General features: G+C 42.8%; 1 protein-coding gene across 1 annotated transcript in view; it reads left to right on the forward strand.

Annotated features, from left to right (window-relative positions):
• Positions 1 to 6,606: 6,606 nt before the first annotated feature.
• KL (klotho) overlaps positions 6,607 to 17,153 on the forward strand; it is a 51,870-nt gene continuing 41,323 nt past the window's right edge. Inside the window, exon 1 of the mRNA XM_005501497.3 lies at positions 6,607 to 7,401. Coding sequence (XP_005501554.2) covers positions 6,658 to 7,401 — 744 coding nt within the window. The 5' untranslated portion in view covers positions 6,607 to 6,657. The remainder of the gene's footprint in view (positions 7,402 to 17,153) is intronic.

The following is a 17,153-nucleotide window of genomic DNA, read 5'->3' on the forward strand; positions in this document are numbered from 1 at the left end:
CCGCGAATAGCTCCCAAGTATATTTATTTGAGTATGAAGCAGTGCTAAAAGACTAAATGGCTTCTCAGCTGGCCATAAATCATGTTTCAGTACTACACAGTTCACACAGTACAGAGACTGTGTTTTTGCTATTCAGTCAAAATTGATTTTGTATAATGTAATAGTTGTGTTTATTAAAGAGTATCATATGCCTGTAGCCCTGAAAAATGTTTATGTGTTTTCAACCAGCGTTGCATGTACATTTAGTAACATAGCAGGATAGTGCAATATAGTTTAAATTACTAGTTTATAAAGTTTCAGCTCAGTTCAATTTAAAGTAATGTAACTGTTAACTGCAGAAGAGTCATTTAGGCAGAAAATCTTACAAAGAATTAACACACTACAATAGTTCTTAAAACTGGCACTATTTCTTGGTGAGATGGTCTTTGCCTTGCAGTAAGGGAGACCAAAAATGGCATGAGCTAAAACCAACAAGAAATAAATGTCTGAACTAGAGTTGTCATTCAACTGCTTATTGAAATACAGATTTAATAAGCACTAACTTGTCCTGCTGTATGATTTTAGTAGGCATAATTCTTATCAATTTACTTACAGAAGCTGATCTAAAGATATGATGATAGAAGTAATTTTACAGGATATTCTTCCCTGACTGAATTTAATGCATTTAAAATTCAGCTTTCATGTACATAGAACTCAGCATTGCATTTTCATTTTTTAATAGCAGTACTTTCTATTTCTTCATTTAAGCCCCTGTGGATCTTTCTTTTCACAGAAGATGTGGCATTTTGCCAAAGGTTTTTAAATAGCAGGAATTTGAAGAGTGAAGGGAAATGCTTCAGCTGCGCCTGAACTGAAGAAATAGGATGACTGTACAAGAAAAGTCACCATATGTGTCTCTAGAGTGCTGTCAGCTCTAGACTGAGCCACAGGATTCAAGCTTTTGACCCATCCTGTGGAGACCGAATAAAATTGGTTTCACAATGACAACAGCGTATCACAAATAGAAATCAAAATAGAAGAACAGTGAAATTATATTTCTGCTCCTTTTTTATACAGCACCAGAGACTGCAAACTGGGATTTTCACAGGTATGTGCCTCTTAGGATTGAGTCTATCCAGATCCCATCTAAATTGTTAAATCTATTTCACTCCTGTGAGTGTTGCAGTCCATCTGTTTTCCGGGATTTTCTACCCTAAAAGTGCCAAAACTCATCAGGCAACTCCCTCTGGCCTGTAACTTTCCTGGCTACCCACCTTCACTTGTTCACAGAGGGTCAGCGGACCCTGGGGAGACAGGCCTATTTTTTCAGTCACTGCAAACAGGGTTCAGGTCCTGCCTAAAACAGAGTTGAAGCCTGCAACTTATGAGCTGCATGGCTGGAGTTGGCAAGGAACACCCTTCTGTCCTCTCTCCAACACCTCTCACTGATCTCTACCCTTCTTGCCAGCCAAGCTCTTGTCCCCTCCCCAGGACAAGAAGAGCAAGGCTGTCTCCACCTCTTCACCATGTCCCTTCTCAGGAGAGAGGCAACTGGTTTTCCCTTCTGCCTATCCCTTCTTCCACCAATTTAGAAGGCACTTTTTGAAGACAAGGAGATTGTCTACAAACTCTTGTCTCATCATCTGGAAAATGGGGAGGTTTTTGTGGCCTACCAGAAGCAAGAGACAGCATTTGCAAGATGTCATTTCCAATGAAATGGCATTCCAAGGTGGGGTTTCACCTTTCTTCCTGTCCCCATCACCTTCTGTGATTCGAGGTTTGAAATGGGTTTACTGGTTCCCCTGAAGCAGGATTTGCAAGACTGGGAAGTCTTTGCAGCCCCTGCCATCCAGGTATGAGGAAGCAGCCAGACACCACATATCCCTTCCTAGGTTACAATGGGATCGTCATCCCTGCTCCACGTGAATAAAATATTGTGGTTTAATCCCAGATGGCAACTAAGCCCCACACAGTCGCTTGCTCATTCTCTCTCCCTTGGTGGGGTGGGAGAAAGAATCTGAAGGTTAAAAGTGAGAAAACTTGTGGGTTGTGATAAGGACAGCTTAATAGGTAAAAACAAAAAAAAAGCTGTGCATGCAAGCAAAGTAAAGCAAGGAATTTTTCACTTGCCATTGGCAGGGAGGTGTTCAGCCATCTCCAGGACAGCAGGGCTCCATCACATGTAATGGTTACTTGGGAAGACAAAAAGCCATAGCTCTGAATGTCTCCCCCTTCCTTCCCTCTAATTTTACTGCTGAGCATGACACCATACGGTGTGGAATATCCCTTTGGTCAGTTGGGGTCAGCTGTCCCTGCTGTGTCCCCTCACAGCTTCTTGTGCACCCCCAGACCACTTGCTGGTGGGGTAAGAAGCAGAAAGGGTCTTGACTCTGTATAAGGCTGCTTGGTGATAACTAAAACATCCCTGTATTGTCAACACTGTTTCCAGCACAAATCCAAAACAGAGCCCCATTTTAGACAAAACCAGCACAAGTATACATTTCTAGACTTGCCTTGAGATTAGTCTCTGTCACCTTCCAAAGTAAGAAGGGCCAAAGAATTTAGAATTCCACTTTTCCTACAAGGGGATATTCAGGATTTGCCCACTTCTTGGATATATAGTTACAAAAGGGTAAAGAGAAAACAACTGGAGTTTAGGTTTCTAGTTTCCTACCTCACACTAGGTCCTACCACAGAATAAAGGAGAGTCCTTTATGGGATAAAAAGAATTGGTCGCACTTGAAACAAGAGATGACTGGAGTCCCCAGGGTTCAAAAAAGGCATTTCAGGTTCTCTACCACCCTTTTCAACTACAAAAAAAAAAAAAAAAAAGTGGAAATGAGAATGATTTGGTACTTACAGCTGCACTAGAGGAGGATTTGACACCTTCCCAAGCATTACTCAGCCCTATGCTAATTCATTACATGAGCAGGCACATTTTGGACCTGACAACATTATGTTTCTAATTTCAATACAGTCACTTGCTAGCTGTCTTTAAAGTTATTCTGAATGTACAGTGAATGCATATAACTAGTTTGACCAAGAGAGAAGAAAGAAGGAATAGGTATGGAAGGCTGCATTTTTTCAAGAAAATTGGACTTGCAAATTCCCTGAGAAAACTGAGGAAGAGCTTATTTATCTGGCAGGCTGTGATGTTCTGGCAGGGATGAAGAAGGTAAATCTAGAATGCTGTTGCACAGCTTTCCACTGGGAACAGCTATTCATCAGCAAGTGGAAGAAAAATTTGACAACTTAGCAGTTGGCATTTAACAGACAGAATAAAGAATTGTTGTTATACAGTGATGGAAGCAGTAGAGAAAATGCTCAAGTCTAATTCAGGTGGAGATTTTTTTAAGCATGTCCCCAACCGGTAGCAAGTACTTTCATGTCTTGGGATGAAATGCTGAGCATGTAAATCTATTACACAAGGCTATTTTCAACTGACTGTATGCTTGTATATGTTTGGAAGTATGCTTGTGAACAGAGAAGGGGCTTCAAAACAGAAGACGGCTGATTTAGGCACTGAGGCCACTTGTTCTGCCACAGTGAGGAGCACAGATGTTACCAGTGTAAGACTACTAGCTCTGCTGGGGAGACTTTAAAATGAGGAAGGGGTTTGCTGCATTGAAGTCAATGTGTGATGTGACCCCAGGGAAAGCTGTTAAATGAATCTAAAGCAGCAGAATAATTTCTTTACCTAAAGTTAGCTATGCCAGAAGATTCAGCCTCTTTGGGGTTAGAAACAGAGATGCTCAGTCAGAATGCTGTTGAGTTTGATTGTGTGCACAACCTAATGAAAACAGAGTATCCATTATACACGTTATCAAATGTTGAACGTTCTATAATTACCAGTACAAAGAGACTGAAAAGTAAGTCCTGATCTGCTGCACTGGGGCAGAGTTGGAAATGTGCTTGCTCAGCAACACAGACATGATGGAGCCATGTTTTGAACTCAAGGAGCAGTGCGGGAGACCTGAACGTCTGCAAGTGTTTGGCTGACCTTTCCACATGGTTAATATTGCACAGAGTTTGTCAGACTGCTAGGGAAAAAAAAAAAATTGGCTCAGAGCACTGGGTGATTGTGTTGCCCGAAAACATGAAAACAAGCTTTCTCTAGAAGAAGAAAACAAGCAACGGGAGGCCACAGTGCACATTTTCTGACATTTACACACACACATACACACACACACACAAATAAAAAAAAATAATTAAAAAGTATTCACCTGACAGGCATACAGATGAAGTGACAGCTTTGTGACAGCAACTTTTAGTCAGATTTCTTCCCTCAAAAATGAGCTTCTTGCTTCAGGGGCACAGTCACTGTAGGCTTCCTGGATAGTTTTTGGAGAAGGCAGCCATCTCCAGAAGTTGACAAGGATCTTAGTTAGGCTGACTTAACACTAACAGCATGAGGCTCTTTCTTTTCTTTGACTGTTGAGAGGTTCTGGAAGAAACAAGCTCCTAATGAAGGAGTTTCAGTTAAGTGCCTTCTTATAGGTTGCCTAAGTGTAAATAGGATTGATCTAGGTTTTAGTTGATAATTAGCAAATGAAAAGAAAGTGTATCAAATATATTTTTAAATCTCCTGTGTCCCCAGATCCCCAAGGACGTGTGGTTTGGTTTTTTTTGGTGTGTGTGTTATTTTTTGTTTGTTTGTTTTTGTTTGGTTGTTGTTGTTGTTGTTGTTTGTTGATGTTTGTTTGTGGTTTTTTATTATTTATTTTATTTTTTCCTTAAATGTCAGCAATGGACTTAGTGTCACTAATACCCTGGCTAAGGTATTTCTGGGGCATGTCTCCACATCCCAGTGTTCAAAATACTTCAGCAGTGGGCTCCAGTGAAGGCATTACACTTCCACTGAAGTCAGGTCAGTGCTGAGCTGGCGCCTGGCCCTTTGCTCCTTGCACAGGGACAACTACGGCAATGCTGCCATGCACTGAACAACTAACCTCCAGTTTCTGCAAGTAGCTGCCAGGTGATGCTAACACCTAGCTCTCTTGCTGCAGATCAAGCCGTCATTTACTTACACTGTAGTCAAATTTCAGCAGCTTGTCCGACTGCACAGCAAACTCCTGGCAGCCAAAGACCAGCATGGTTCTGGGCCTGTCATCCACAACTCCCAACCCACAAACCTCCCCCCTTAGGAAAGGGGTGTCACTGGTCCCCTGGGCTGTTCAAAGCTTCATCCCTCTAACAGGGGAATAAATTGATCACCACTTACAGAAGATCAACTGCAATCCTGTACGCTACATCTTTGGTCTTTTCTATAAAAACACTGCAAAACAATGCCTGAAACCAAACCTAATCAGTGCAGAAAAGGTGACAGTTGGAAGTTTTAGAAACAGGCAAAGCAAACCCCCTACCTGCACCTGCAAAAGCCCATCCTGCCTGCTAGAAGAAATCTTCAGCAGCTCACAGTTGGCATTTAAATCCATCAACTCATTATTAGCGATTACCTCTAATCTTCCCCTGAGGAAGTTTATTTTCTAAATATAAAATGAAATTATCTAAATGCCTTCATTCTATGGTTAAACAACTTTATCTCCTGGGAACATCTTCCTGTCCTTAGCAACCCATCTAGTAGGTGTGTTTTATTCTTCAACTTCCCAACTCATGTTAGAGTCCACGCAATTGAATACCAGATTTTTGCAATGTGTGGAGCCAGTTCTTGCTTCTCAGCCCTGGTCGAAGTGTTTTGTCCGAAGGAGACAAGAACAGCAGTCCAAACCCTGCCTTTAAAGAGAGGTCCATGCATTGCACCCACACACTCTGTTAAGAAGTGTAACTCAGTAATCAAACTTAGCTCGGTTTGTTTCCTTTCCATAAAGATCTGTGAAGCATTTATAATTGGAACTTGTTTTCAATGCAGTAAACAACCAAATATACCAACCTCCTACTCCAGAAAATAAGTGTTACTGGGAGATGACAGTCCATGAATTACTAGGAGGGTGAGTGTATGTTGTCTTGGACAATGAGTTTCTCTGTCCTTACTCTCACATGAGATATCGCAGATGCGGTGTCTCTTGCCAAGGCTGAAGGAAAAATGTTTGTATTTCCTCGGTTGTCCTCACCGCCAACCCCGCGGATCGCTGCCTCCCCCCGGCCGCGCCGCAGGGGCCGCTGCCCGCCGGTCTCCGGGCTCCCCGCCGGCGGCACCGCGGGGTTGGGGAGGGGGCTACGCGTGCCTTCTCGGAGGGGATGGATCGGGCCGTCGAGTCTCTCAGTGGGCTCCTCAGAAAAGCCCTTTCGGGGAAAGGGTGCTGGACAGCGGCAGGGGTCCTGCCTCCGAGGGGGTGCAAGGGAGCCACGGCCAGGTGCAGGTACCCGGCGGAGCGGGCTGCGGGGGCCGCCCTTGTAGCCCGCGGACGGGGATCTCCACCCCAAGGGGTCGGGGCGGGGTAACAGGGGCGACCCCGATGGGGAGACAGGGTGCATCTCACCCCGAGGAGCCCCCGCCCGCTGCCGCGCTCTCCCCTCTGCCCGCCCCGTCTCACCCCCTGGATCCCGCCCCTGGAGGCAGCTCTCCCCGACGGAGACGGCGGGAAGGATGCAGTCGGCAGCTCCGAGGTAATCATTAATAGCCGTGCCCACCGGGGCGGGAGGGGGGGAAGGTGAGATAAAAGGGGGCGGCGGGGGGCTGTGAGGAGGGAGCCGCCGTCGCGGAGCTCGGCCGGGAGCATGGCCCCCGCCGCGCCACTGCCGCTGCTGTTGCTGCTGCTTGGGCGGCCGCTGCTCGGGTGGCCGGGGCAGGGCGCGGGCACCTGGTCCCGCTTCGCCCGGCTGCCCTACCCGCAGGACCAGCTCTTTCTCTACGACACCTTCCCCGACGGCTTCCTCTGGGGGGCGGGCAGCGCCGCCTACCAGACGGAGGGCGGCTGGCGCCAGGGCGGCAAAGGCGCTTCGGTCTGGGACACCTTCGCCCACCGCCCGGCGACGCCGTCGGGGTCCGCCCCGCCGGGGCCGGCGGGCGGCGATGTCGCCAGCGACAGCTACAACAACCTCTTCCGCGATGCCGAGGGGCTGCGGCGCCTGGGGGTCTCCCACTACCGCTTCTCGCTGTCCTGGGCCCGGCTGCTGCCCAACGGCACGGCGCCCCTCAACCCCGCTGGGCTGGCCCACTACCGCCGGCTGCTGGGACACCTGCAGGAGCTGGGCGTCGAGCCCGTTGTCACCCTGTACCACTGGGACCTGCCGCAGGGCCTGCAGGATGCCTTCGGTGGCTGGACCAGCCCTGTCCTGCCCCAGCTCTTCCGCGACTACGCCGAGCTCTGCTTCCGACACTTTGGTGGACAGGTGCGCTACTGGCTGACCATGGACAATCCCTACGTGGTGGCCTGGCATGGCTACGGCACTGGGCGGCTGCCACCTGGCATGCAGGGAGGCCCACGCCTCGGCTACCAGGCAGCCCACCACTTGCTGCAGGTAATGGTGGGCGGTGGGAAGGGGCCCCATGGCTCCTCAGCCCGAGGTGGTGCCACAGGGAAGGGTGCGGGAGCAGCCATCAGCCTGCCCTGTTGGGCAGCCCCAGTCCTTGGCCGGCCGCTGGCATGGAAACCAAATTTGTATGCCCGATGGAGCATAGGCAGACAACTTAGAGGCTAAAGGCAGTGAGTGAGGGTCATAGGTGGGACACAGGAACTTTCTGTCTGAGGTTACTTCGGCTTAGGAAACATGCTCTGTGTTCTGAAGAAATGTTCAATCCTAATCCTAGTCCTTGTGAACGCTGTTCTGAGTGGGTGGGTGGATGTGTTCAGCTGTGCCAGTCCAGTGCTTGTTTACTGAGGTTACGTGGAAATGCTAATTGCAAATATAGAGAGAATTCATGCATCTGACAAAAAAACCCACCAAACTTACTGAGTTAATGGAGATGGCAGAGGTAGCTGGAATGTCATACTGAGGAATTTTCTTGACACATGATGGGTTTTTTTGGCAATGTGAACACTTCTTGGGAAAAAAAGAAACTCTCCTCCTAAGGTAGTTGCTTACTAAAGTCACGTAAGTACTTTGCTATACATGATTTTTATGCAGTGTATCTATGGTGTGATTGTAATGTTTGCTGGAATCAAACATTGTGGATTCTTGTGGAAAATTCAGCAGAAGTGTGTACAAGTCCCTTCAGTGACAGGGGAAAAGATTCAGCCTCTCTATCTGGAATAGTGTGGCCATTAAGGTGTGATCTATCGTACCTTAATACGTGTTCACAAGCTGTTAATGCCCATCTGCTCAGTGTACACTTACGGGCAGGAGTTACATCCTAGTGACTATTAATATCATATATGGGATGTGAGCACTGAGAAAACATTTGACACACATCTTATTCTACTTTTTGCTCCTTTCCTGCATTACCTTTGCGTTGTTTAATGCTACAAATAAGTCAAGAGAAGATACAGGCAGGGAAGATGTAGGTGAAAATTAAGAATAAATTCCTAGTCCTGAAACCTTTGACCTCTTCGTTTAGTACCTTGGGGTGCACTTGACCATTTTTCATACTGTGATTGTACAGTTTGCTGAAGTGCGTCTGCTTATGGGTAAAGTTATTCCTAAATTTCAGCACTTGCAGGATTAGCACCCTATTTTGAAGCAAGGCTTCATCACCTATCAGTAGCCATTATGCTTTTCATAGAGTCACCGAATAGTTGGTGGTAAGTTATTTGCTAGACTTTGTGTAGTTATTTTGAAGGCAGTGGGGCTGCACACAAGGGGATGAGCTGCCAGCTTGGTGTTCGCAGCACAGGACCTGGGGAGCAGAAGCTCTGTTTCTCTGTCTTCCTACAGACACCATTCAAAGTAATTAATTAAAGCTGCAAATATGAACACTCAGGTTGCCAGACCTTGGAATCGTTCAGCTCCAAGGGTCATAGGCTCACTGAGGTGGAGTTGTAATGTTGACGGTCACTTTATTTTTTTTTTCCAAAGCCCCTTCTTTGCTGTGCAAAATGAGCAGTTAATGAGTCAGTTCATATTCTGTGTGTTTCTTCCCCCTGCACTTTGTTGAATTTGTTGCTTCAGACCTGAATTAATATAGGGCTCTGAGAAGAGACAAATAAAGACAAACACCTCTTTTGTTCTTGCCTTTTACACAGTGCTGCCTCTCTTGACTCTTTATATCCCACATCACTGTAGCATCTGAGTCCCTCATAATCTTGTCATAAAAGCCCTATGGAGAAGGAAGGTGCTATTCTATTTAACAGATGAGAAACTGAGGCATAGACTTGCCTTCACTATGTAAAAAGTATCACTAAACCAGAGAAATCTACCAATGCTTTGGTTAGTGACAGAACCTCAGGATTAGTTTCGTCCTAGTGACTAATTCAGGTTTTTCACAATTAGTGGACAACAGTGTAAGGCAGCAAGGTATCATTTTTCCATGTCATGAATGAGAAACTGAAGCACAGATGCAATTGAGACCCCAAGTGTCCACTGATTTTTAGTGCCCTTTTCCTACGTGATGTTTTTAGAATATTGGCCAGTTATACTTTCAGCTCCTCTACAAATCAGATCCCAAAATCCTAAATCACTTACAGAGAAAATAAGGGACGTGCAGTTTATGCAGAAGAGCTCCCATCTCTGACTCCTCCAGGTGGGACTCTTCAACACAGAGATAGAGCCTGATTCTTCAGGACAGAGAAGCAAAACGCTTCAACACTGGGATCCTCCTTTTCCTTCTTACATCTCCAGAACTTATTGATGTTAAACCTTTTAACTTGTGCAAACAGTGACGTAGGAAGCTCCAGAGTACGGCTTCTTTGACTACACAGCCTGATATACATAGAGAAAGTGTGTGTAATTGTGCAATGAAAGATTAAGTCATACTGCCTATGGTAAAGAGTGAATTACATTTCCAGGTGCAAATTAAATTCTTATATAATTTCTGAGTGATTGACTTGGCAGCTTGAGTAATGTTCTTTAATGTGTGTCTGTGGGTTGCGTATAATATTGTAGGTGAGTTTGGTTGGTTCTCATGAGCACATGCAGCTGTGATTTGGATCAGAAGGCTGTGCAGTGGAACCGCTTCATCCCGCAACCTGGAGGACCTGTGTAGCACCAGGTGGTGCTGCTGGGAGATACGGTCCTCACAGCCCCATCGGAAAAGATGTGGTTGTATCATTCCTATTTGCCCACCCCACCCCGCCCCGCACCAACCAACCAACCAACCAACCTTTCAGTCCCCTAATGATCTACTGATGTCTTACATCATTACCCAAAAGGTCTGCTCCCAGGTTTCTTCTTAATACTTTTTACTTCTCCATGTTATTCTTGTAGCTTTTTTTTTAAAAAAAATTTCCTTTCTCCCCAGGGCATTTGAGCTTGTAGAACATGTTTGTTTTTCAAAGGATAAAACGTGGTGTCATAAATGTTTGGTTCTTAGCAAATGAGCAGACTAACTGTTAATATGCATATTTTCTGTCCTTTTTCCCCATAGTTAAAATATGCAGTTTTAAGCATCTTCTTTCTGTGTTTCTTCAAATGAAAGAACCTCATAAGTGGAAAGCTTAACAGCTAGTGAAAGCTGATGTCTACTAATTTATTTTACTGGATGCTAATTACATTAAAAGACTAAATAATTTCCTTTAAGTTCTTTAAAATCCAGCACATATGAATGTGGATTTTGGGCTCTGTCTTTCCCAGTTATTTATCATCTGAATAAGTAATGAGATAAGAGTTTGATTCAATTCAAGTTGTTCAATTCAGAGCTGATGGAAACAGGCCAATGAAGTTTGATCTGAACGACTATGTTTAAATTTAGCTTGAATGGATTTAAACCTATTGTACTGAATTTTTTCATTACCTTGCACTTTTCTGAACTTCCACAAGTGAGTGATAATAGATGCTAAGTGGACAGAGTAAGAGACACTTTTCATAAAGAGCAAATAAAAATAGTGTAAAAAAATTGTAAGAAAAATATTTATGGATGCATCCTTGGTTTGTTATTGAGGGATGTTGATCAATATTCAGTCAAAACTTTGCCCTTTTATAGTATTTCTGCTGACACTTGTCGCTTTTGATATGCCTAAGCCCTTCAAACATGGTGAGAAATGGAGAAAACTATATATGTTTGTTCACCAAATAAATTGAATGGATCAAGTATAGTTTATAAAAGTTGGTATTCTTTCGAGCCAACAGCCAAAAAACGTAATGCCAGAAATCCATCACATATATGATGCTTCTCTTTCTCTGAATAGGAGTTGAGAGGGGTCATTGTATTATGTTCTTGTTTTTGCAAATGCATTTTTTCATTACTGGTTCACAGTATATTGCCTGAATTGAACATACTCGGATTTATTCAATATAAACAGCATTTGCAGAAACAGAGGAACACGTTGTTTCCCTGAAGAAGTGAGTGGAATTGCTGCCTGGAAACCAGTCACGTAGCAACAGACTGATTTCCATTCCAAAACAAAAGGTAAGTACTATTTTGTTGACCTTCAGTGCTAATCCTAATAAAGTATCAGTAATTGCAGCACAGGAGAATGGTCTTCCCTCAGTGTGTATTGTTTCTTTGAAAATTCAGACAACCTTCAAACTTTCACTCAGTGCTAATGGAGTGATTTTGGATTTTCCTGAAAGTAACAGGGCTCATTAATGTTGTGAAGACATACGGAATTTTCAGAAAAAGAAGGAATAATTCTAAGTAATAGTATTCTATTTTTTTTTCCTGTTTTTTCTTTCATAAGAGTTAATTACAAAGAAGAAATCCGTTCTGTTTCTGGCTTTGAGCGTCAATTGGGTGGTATATATTTGCAAATAATGTGTTGCGGTAGTGATCATTCTAATCACTAATCATTTGAATCAGGTATCTTTCACATGTCAGAGGTGCCAAACAAGTGCAGTCAAAACACAGAGCAGATTCAGCTCTGATGCTGCAGTGTTCTGTGTCTGGTAGCTATGTATAGTTATATTATATTCACAGATTGTACTAAAAGCTATAGCATACCTTTCTCAAGCTTTCATCATCAAAAGAAACATGAATAGAGTTTCATTTTAATATGTGATAAACAGAGGAATTTTGGTTTCAAGTATGCTCATTTTATTAAAATTAGCTCAAAAGACAGAATATGTATAATAACTTTCCCCTTGCTTTTTCTGCCTGATTGCATACACATTTACAAAAGGGCTGTGATTTTCAATAGTCCACTGTAACAAACAAACAGTATGTTATCTTTACAAAATGCTTTGATCTTTAATTATAGAAATATCAGGACTACCTGGAGATTAAGGTGTTATGGAAAAGCAAGAGTGGACCTCCCTCAAGTGTAGGGGTTCTATAACTTGAAAAGCTTTTCAGAGATTATAGGAAATCTTATTAAAACAGGCAGGACCTGGAAATGCTGCACTGATGACTGAAGTGAGATGGAAGCAGAATTTGTTTATTCTTTGTGTGGAAGAGCATGAAGTCAAGCCCATTGGTATATTAAGTCCCACCTCAACTCTTTTGTTGTTTATTATGAGAATGACAATTTGTTGAGGGTCCCTTTTAAATATGAAGATTTCAGTGCTTAGTAGTTGTGGTTTTTATAGCTATGAATCTCTGTATTTAATTCTATAGGCAGCCCAAAATCTGTATTTTCATATCTCCTTTTAAGTGCCATGTGCCTGATTTTTGTTGTAGTAACTGTTGCTGGAGGTACCTATGTGATACTTCTGGTTCCTATCCAAGGTAACCTAATATGCTTCCTTTTTAAATCGTGTGCTTTTCATTTAAGATCAAAGTTTTCATCTAACATGTTAGGCAGAGCTCTGCTCAGTGCCAGAAAGGTAATGAGTACTGAATAACAGCAGTTTGATATAGGTAAGGGCATTTACATAGGCAACAAAAAATTCAAATCTTAAAAAGTCTCACTGGATACGTGAGTGTTAAGCTGTCTGCTCCTTGATAATTTTTCATTTTATAGTAATAAAACCTCATTAAGTAAGAGATGGTCTTCTCCCCTTCAGCTTTTTTCCTCAAGCAGAAGTGATCCTGTATTTGTTACAGTTTGGGGGAATCTGAAGTAAAGTGCGTCCAAGGACTTGTGCTCCCGTGCATTCTTTCATAGGACGAACTCTTCCAGTTTCCATTTCATCTTGATTCTGTGGAAAGTTTCTAGTACTTAAGGTACTTGATGGGCTTAATTCCTGCCCTTACTTAAGGGTATTGTTGGGACCTGAAAAATAAAGCCTAGCTTCAGGTTTTGCAGAGCAAAATGTGTATTTTAATGTAAGGTAGTTCACCATTTTTTAGTCCCTGTCCTTCCCTTTTGATTGAAGGTAAGGAGCTCGTAGAGCTTTTCCATGATAGGTCAAGTAGAAGCCTCTATTCAGCAGCCGTCAGCAGGTGAAAGTGCAGAGACAATCTTTCTGTTGCAAGTGTTGTCTTCTGTGAGGAAAAAACACCCCTGTGACCTAAGAGAAAGTTGCTTTGCTCACCACATGCCCACCTTATAGAAGGTCAAATTCTGATCTCACTTGTCTTAGTAGAAATTAAATCAGAATGAGGCTTGGCAGTTCTGTTGCTTGGGTAATTACTCCAGCCTCATTCCTCACAGTTATTAACTCTCTATTTAAATAACAGCACCTGCTTCCCAGGAACATCTCCTTCCTCTTCCTGGGGAACATTTTTCCCCTGTGTTTTAGTATTTCTTCAACTAGACAGAAGCAGTGAATATGCGTATATAGCTGGTAGTACTGCTGGCAAGCAGCGACCATTAGGACAGCGAATAGAGCACAGTGCAGGGTGCCGTCATTTTAACTGTTTTTGGTGACTGTGATACATATCTTTCTTACATTAGGAGGAGCAGGAAAGGACAGACAGACACGTGCATGTAGATGCTCTGTAGTTTGCCTGGCTCCAGTTTGTAATGTCTTGTGGTTTACAGTTTGTAGTTGGCAAAGTTTGAGGGCTCCTTGCAACTGAGTGTGTGATTTGTCTGTTTGGTTGTTGGCTGATGAGCTGTGAAACTGCTGAACTTAACCTGAAGGTGCAAGGCTGATCTTGGAAAAGTTGTAAAAAAGCCAAGAAGCCAGCAATTCAAAGTCATCTGCTTGTAGAGACTTGTAAGTAAAGAAAAGTACACAGATATATTTTCTTCTTCCTTTCCATGATGGTAAAAATAAAGAAAAGGAAATGGTGAAGAAGTGCTTCTGAAGAAGTAGGGGAGCTGACCTCCATATACAATTATGACAGGTTGTACAAATTTTAGAATAAGTATTTATTTTAAGTACAAAATAAAAAGTACTCATGTTTGAATATATGCCTGCAAAAGCTTGTATAGTAGAAGAGTGTCTTGGGTAAAACTGTGAGTGCTGATTTTAGATTAAGTCTGAGAATATGATGGAACAGAAGAATAAGGTTGTATAAAACATGTCAGGTTGTTTAGGAAGTTACTGAAGTGAAGACTAGACAGATCTCTGAGGGAGAAGATGACCCATGGAATATGACCATGAATAAAACATGAAGGAAGAGACTGGCTTCTGGAAGAAGAACACAAGTACAGCACTTGAGAGAAAATGTGCCAGCAGAAACCAAAGGTGGGTTGTCAGGAAGGAAGAGTAACTAACTAAGCACAAGAGGAGAAAGAGATATTGGCAGTGACAAGGAACTGGAGCCTTTGGTAAAATGGGATGAGTAGGAGACAAATGATATCAAGGAAGAGGAAGAATTAAATTCACACTAGTGCTCTCTATAAATGCTTAGGAGTATAAAGGACAGGAAGAAAATTTAAAGGACAATATGCACACACACAAGGATAAAAAATCAATATCAGTAAAATTAGATTGGCTATTAGAAGTCATCAATAGCCCTTGGAGAAAAGTTTCTGGAATGGCCTTTCTGTGTTAATGGTGGGAACAAAAATCTTATTTTAGGACAGCTGCAGCACCTTAAAAGACTCCTGATACATTTGGTGGCAGTGGAGGTGGCAGGACTGGCAACCTGTATTCTTCCTCTTTGCTTGCAAATTCATAGCACAATGATACCTGGCATAATTTAAACTCTGAGAGTGTAGTTCAATGGAAAAAAATGAGCAGTAGATAGTTTGTTGAGGATATTGGTGATAGCAAATTCTGGCTTGCTGTGACAGCTTTAGCACCACCCTGAGAGCAGAAAACACTTATAAAAAGCCTGGCCTGTTAAATTTGTGATATATGTCCCTGGAGATTTGTCAGGGAGGGTTCTTCTAAATGCACACTGGAGTAAGAGAGTTTAAGAATCTCTGGATTTGGACAGATTGAAGCACAGTTGTGTTGCGTTATTTTTATGTATGCTTAGTCCGAGAAGAGATAGCATTCTGTGTTACGGAGAACTGCAAAAGTTTGAAGTTTAACTTTGTTTTGATTCTGAAGAAGAAAAACCATATTCTAAATTCTCACAGTTACTGAAGTATTTAGAGATGCTGTTCATAACAGCTGCTGTAGGAGTCAAGGGACTGGGACCACAGGTGTTTCCAGTCCCACTGAGCAGCTGGGGCTCGGTGACTTCTTCATGACGGGAAGCACAGGGGCTTTTGCAGGCTCGGTCCAGCCTGAGATGCTGAAAGGCCAGGAGTGCTGCATGACACCCTGCGATGTGCAAGAGCCTGGGCTGACAGGGAGCCACCACCGTTCCAGTGGACGGTCACATGATGATTTTCTTACTTGCACTTCAGGTCTCATGATAACTGTTGAGCTTTGACTTCTGTTTTAGTCAGTCTAGGTCATCTCTAAAGACAGCTGAACGGTTTAAAATTGGCCAGGAGAGATTATACTATGGAAATGCCTTGTTATTTTGTGAGTCCAAAAGTCAACCCAGGAGTCATTTCGTAGGTTAATCAGTTTAATGCCCTTACTAAAGGCTAGAAAATGTTGGCACCACTGGGATTATATTTTACAAACTATTTGCCTTATAGCTGGGAAGATAGTAGTGTCTGTTTTTTTTTGATCCTGCTTGTAGAAAAGACATGAAATGGTTTGGTGGGGAGAGGGGACAGATGTGTAGCTGTTGGTCACACGTTCTGGTAAGAGTTCACTGTGATTTTCTGATGCCATTTCTCAGTCAGCATTTTCCTTGTTCTTTTGAATATGTAGTAGCTCCACTGGATCAGTTGGTTGTTATTCAGAGCTGAGGGCAAAGTTTACTCAATTTGTTTATTTAACTTTCAGCATTTTAACGAATAATCTCATTTTTGCTGCAGGCATGGAAATGTTGAACATAGTTATTGATTAATTATTCTAACTATAGTTTCTTAACTCAAATATTTATGGAAATGGTAGAATTATGCAACATTTATTTCCTTTTGAGAAAGTAGGTCAGGAATATATTGTATTGTCAGGCTAAGTGGTTATTTTTTTGTTTTGTATTTTGTAAGTAATAACATTTTGCTTCAAAAAAAATTCAATAATTCTGACCTCAGGTTTGAGATGAAAGTTCAGCTGGCTCCTGATTGTACAGTGATGACGTGGTTTTTTGTAATACACTTATTTCACTCTTCATTTCTTTTCTTGTCACAGTACAAGGTGTTTGGAGAGAGAAGAGCTGGCACAGGAGAATGGCCAGTTACATACTCCATCGGGGGCAAAATCCAGACCAGAAAGAGTCGTAACAAAACATGGGGTGATGGGAAAGAGGAGTGTTAGGAAAATGGACATTGCATGAGGAGCTGATGAGATGTGGGGGTGACTGGCAATGAGTGGGAATGCAGGAGCTGGGTTTATGAGACAGTACTGCATTTTTGTTTGTGTATTTAGCACTGAAAATTAAACTTGACATGAAATGAAATGGCCTGGATTCTCCCAAAGATGTGCTGTTTTCTAGTTCATTTTTATTTATAAATGTCAAATGAATTCTTTTGAGGAACATGACTGGTGATTTAATGAAACCGCAAACCATGCTTCACAGTGATGGAGCCTAATTCCGAGAATCTGTCATGACTTATGGTGTTCCACTTGCTGTCCTTGCATTGCCACCAGCACTGGGAACAGGGGGCACTGAGTAACCTGCAAAAGAAAGAGGGAGAGATGCTACATTCAGGCTAGGTATCTCAAAGGATTTTAAGGAAAATAAGTGATAATTGAATTTCCCTTAAGCTTTTTTTGAGAATACTGTCACTTTCAAGTAGTTAAGTAAACTAGCAAGATGAACAGATGTATTCCTTTTAACTTGAAGAAAATGTGTGTTCCCGTATTCAAGTAGCACCTCTGCAGCGTGAGACCTTGGAAAT

Source organism: Columba livia, chromosome 1 (genome assembly GCF_036013475.1).
Source record: "Columba livia isolate bColLiv1 breed racing homer chromosome 1, bColLiv1.pat.W.v2, whole genome shotgun sequence".
In the NCBI taxonomy this organism is placed as follows: Eukaryota; Metazoa; Chordata; class Aves; order Columbiformes; family Columbidae; genus Columba; species Columba livia.